The sequence below is a fragment of the Crinia signifera genome, chromosome 5 (genome assembly GCF_055691185.1).
Source record: "Crinia signifera chromosome 5, ASM5569118v1, whole genome shotgun sequence".
NCBI lineage: Eukaryota > Metazoa > Chordata > Amphibia > Anura > Myobatrachidae > Crinia > Crinia signifera.
The window spans coordinates 303827244-303831978 of NC_139221.1; the positions used below are offsets into that span (position 1 = coordinate 303827244).

The 4735-nt window shown below is 44.1% G+C and overlaps 1 protein-coding gene across 1 annotated transcript in view; it reads left to right on the forward strand.

Moving 5' to 3' along the window:
• The window catches only part of AKAP9 (A-kinase anchoring protein 9), a 229317-nt gene extending 225535 nt beyond the window's left edge, over window positions 1-3782 (forward strand). The window contains exons 52-53 of the mRNA XM_083145245.1: window positions 759-880; window positions 3279-3782. Coding sequence (XP_083001371.1) covers window positions 759-880; window positions 3279-3322 — 166 coding nt within the window. The 3' untranslated portion in view covers window positions 3323-3782. The remainder of the gene's footprint in view (window positions 1-758; window positions 881-3278) is intronic.
• The last annotated feature ends 953 nt before the right edge of the window (window positions 3783-4735 follow it).

A 4735-nucleotide genomic window follows, 5' to 3' on the forward strand; every position in this document is an offset into this window, starting at 1 on the left:
CGAGCCCTAACTGCAACCTAGATGTCCGGAATCCCGCTGTTCCTATTACATATTGGCCCCTATTCTGGTTCAATTGCATAGGCAAATTCCTTCTCAAATGGGCAAAACCATGTGCACTGCAGGGGTGGGAGGGAGGGCAGATGTATCATGTGCAGAGAGAATTAGATTTGGGTGAATTATTTTGTTTCTGTGCAGGGTAAATACCGGCTGCTTTATTTTTACACTGCAATATAGATCTCACTTTGAAGTAAAACCCCACCCAAATCTAATTCTCTCTGCACAAGTTATATCTGCCCCCCCCCCCCCCCCTTTTGTCCATTAGAGAAGGAATTTGCCTTTGCGAGTGAACTAGAGTAAGGGCCATTCTTCTGAGACGGTGGCGGGTATAATGTGAGCTTTCTGTGGTGCATGCGTTACATGCTGACCATGATGGATAACCTACTGATGCAAGTGAATCGTATGGGCGGGAATACACGGTTTACCCATACTGGGTATTTTAATTCTTAATGCTAATAATGTTTGCCCAATTTGCCGTTATCTGTCTGTTAGCCCTAAATGTCTTTTCATTGGATTGTCCAAAGTGACTCCTAAATCTTCTCCGCTACCCAATAAAATGTGTATTAACGTCTGTATGTTGCCATTTCAAGTACACGATTGTTCTAGTATAGATTGATAGGATTTATAATCTTTAGGCGTACATGCAAAATCTAATTGTATGTTTTATGTTCTCGTAATAAATGCAAATCCTTTCCTCGCAGGTATATATCATCTGATTTGAGTCCCTGCTCTCACCTTCAGCATTATGATCCTGACCGAGCACTGACAGACTATATAACCCGGCTGGAGGCCTTGCAGAAACGACTAGGGAATGTTCCGTCAGGTACTACAATGTCTCTCATAGCATCAGTGTCCAATGCATAGAACATCATCCTTCCGCTTCCCAGTGTGGGCTCTGTTTTACGGTTGGGATGTATGTTCAGTAGCAATGGCAACATCCCAGACTGGCCTCCTCCCACTATGTCTGATTGGCTTATGGGCTCATGTGACCTGTGCGCTGTTCTGACTCGAGAATAGTAGGGAGCGCAGGTGGTAGTGACCTAAGGCATGAGAGCTGGGTAGACACACAGTGAATAGTGTGAGTCTGCTCATACACTCTGATTGGACTAATGTCTGCTGTCGTGCAGCTCCGCCCATATGTGGGCCACACACTAGATTAATAGTCTGTGATTGGCTGATTTCATAATTCAGTAAACAATACCTGTAACGGATTTAGCTACACACGGAACAATACAATTACCAGCACTTCTATTATTCATCAGTTCACATGGCAGTCCGGTCAAATCGCCTACTGATCATTGCGGCCTTCATTGTTCGATCACGCCCATAGATACAACAATATTTTGAACATTCATAAACTAGATGGGCCTATTCTATACAGTGAGTGTGTGCTTAGCGCTTGTGTTCTGTTCATCCAGGCTGGACAGGCTCACATGTTGCTGTATTATTAAAGCTTTACCCTATGGGACACTGAGATTATACCTTTTTGGTGTGCGGGAATCCGGTTACCATAGGGCAGGAATGGAACAAAAAACAATGGTATAGGAACACTCATGGATGAATTCAGATTTGAGAATGAGTGACAGTACCCACATATATCAGACTGTAGCAGTCAGCTGTAGGTATGCTAGTATTATAAGTCTCAGTATGTGACATATGCAGGAAATATATTTAATCCTTACCTAGTCTAGTCTATTGCTAGGCTAAGTGCATTTAACAGATTCATCCCATACACACCATAGCAGCATTTTTAATAAAATGGTGTTCTGTTCAATGGTGCACAAAGGGGGGGTTTATGAGTAACCAGAAACCTCCCCTGATGAACAGAGTTGATGGCCCACGATTGGAGCCCTGCCCCCTCATGGCTGTGATTGCAGGTTATGTGAAGGTGGAGATAAATATGACATGAATATAGCCACGTCCCTTTGTCATAGCTCAATGAATCGCAACAGTATGGGCGTGAGAGTGATGGGGCCTAATGCCATAAAAGATCAACCCCGTCGGCAGCCTGCTGGCTGTATCCATACGTGTGCTGTGTTTGTAGGTGTATATACTGTGTGCGAGTGTTTGTTTGTTTGTATGTATGTAATATAGCACTTACCCGCCCACTTGGAGAAGGAGTGGAGCTGGCACACAGCAGTTGGTGAAAGAAAAAAACAGTTGAATGTACAAGCATAGTTGCAGACAGTAGCAGCTGTGGACCTGACAGCTGTTTCAACTGCTCTCAGGCAGTTTTTATCAGAGGTGGCCTGCCTGAGAGCAGTTGAAACAGCTGTCAGGTCTACAGCTGCTACTGTCTGCAACTATGCTTGTACATTAAACGGTTTTTTATTCTTCACCAACTGCTGTGTGCCGCCTCCATTTCTTCTCCAAGTGGGGGGTAAGTGCTGGCACCAGTGATCTGCTTGGAGTACAAACACACACACACACACATATATATATATATTCCAAGTGTTTGGTCCTGCACTCACTTTCTGTGAAGAGTACTGCTGAGGTGCCCTCCCAGGACCATAAGATCCAATGTATAGTGTTGCTGTGCGGGCGGCACTCACCAGACTTTTTAATGCAAATAAAATGCCTTTATTGTCCAATATATATATATGAGATGCGGTCATTTGGTCTACTGCATTATGGTAGAAAGTCATTAGGTCGAATCCATTAGGTCGACATGCTAAAAGGTCGACATGACTCTAGGTCGACATGGGAAAAGGTCGACATGATTCTAGTTCGAAAGGTCATTAGTTCGACATTGTCTATGTCGACATTCAAAAGGTCGACATGGAGTTTTTCACTGTTTTTTGAGCCAACATGTGCCGACAGGCGGTATTTCATGCCCTACCATCCACTAGGGCGTGGTGGTGTGCCCGACGCATAGCGAGCGATGCGAGGGGATGCAGTGCACTTTAAACTGTGTCCATGTCGACTGTGTTGACATTCAGGTAAAAAAACAGTGAAAAACCCCATGTCGACCTTGTGAATGTCGACATAGACAATGTCGAACTAATGACCTTGTCGAACTAATGACCTGTCGAACTAATGACCTTTCGACCTAGAATCATGTCGACCTTTTCCCATGTCGACCTAGAATCATGTCGACCTTTTAGCATGTCGACCTAATGGATTCGACCTAATGACTTTCTACCATAATGCAATAGACCAAATGATCCCAACATATATATATATATATTGCAGATAACTACTTCATTATATTTTCATTACAGGGTCAAGCGCAAACAACACAACACACCACGGCATTAGAAGATAATGTCCTTGCTATACTTGAATTGCCTTCTGTAAGACTGCTGCTTCTGCTCATCTGTATTGTGTGTGTTGTGGGACCAACATCCGCCCTGTAGAACAATCGGACGTAGCAAAGCCGCATCGAGCATTCTGACATTTCTGTATATCAGCTTTCTGTGTTTGTTTTATTTTGTTTTTTATTTTTGTTTTTTTTAAATCAGCTGTCAATGACCTGTACATTTTGTGGATTTCTAATTTAAATGATTAACTTATACGTATTTATCAAGAGGGTGAAAGGAACTTTTATGTACTATGGAACAGGAGGCCTTGCTTGGAGGCTGAAACCGAGACTGTGTCGTCCGAATATTTGCTACTGGCATTGCAAAAGATATCCTATGTAGAGAACTATTTTTGTAATGGTAGAAGTTTTGAATTTTATGGGTATTTTGTCAAAGTACTGAAATAAATTTCATCAATTTCAACAATGACGTTTTATGGCAAATTACTGTCCAAGTCACACATTAAGGAATAAGTCTACAAGCTGGGAGCAAATAACTAAAGTCATATCCATAATGGGTAACACAGGTCCAGGGGGGCCCTCACTGCACCACCGTTTTTAGTACTTACTCTCTGGAGACTTGCATCAACAGCAGCAAAAATGTTATGGTGGCCATTTTGCTGGTGTTTTTTGTAGGAAACTCAGTGGGAATAATGTCTGCCACAATTTTCCTGGAGACCTGTACATGCGCACTAGAATTTAGGAGGGGGTGGGGGATTACCCCTTCTCTTCTTCCCTCCGTCCCTCCCCCTCCCCACCGTTACCATGTGTGGTAACGACAACAGCCGGGCAGAGTGGGACCACGGCTATTTCAAAACTTGAGGCAGCTCGTGAGCCAATTGGAGCTCGTGGTTTGACAGCCAATCAGGCGCTACCACTACCAATCTTGATTGGCTGCCAAACCCCGAGCTCCAATTGGCTCTCAATTCGAAATAGCCGAGGACCTTCACTGAAACAGCCGGGGTGGTTGTCCACCGCTCTGCCCGGCCATCACCGCAAGTGCACCACTCTGCCTGACCAGGGGAATGCCGGGCGGCAGGGTGCACCTTGCAAGTCTGGTCGCCAGGAAGCCGAATCTGATTGCCATGGTGACCTAGCCCCTGGTATTTGTCGAGCTCTGGCATAAATGTTGGCAATTCTGTTGACAGAGCCAAGCCAAAAGCTACTGTAACAAATTATAATATAACCATATTGCGCTAAGAGCAATGTAAGAATATCAGGACATATTATGGAACATGGTTTGCTAATAGATAATTGGACAGAAAAAAAAACTGACTTGAGGCAGCCAATGGAGGAGCGGAAACATCAGCTGTACATAACGATGTTACCACGGTCCATATCTCCGCAAGACGAGGGAGAAAAATCACACTGACACACATC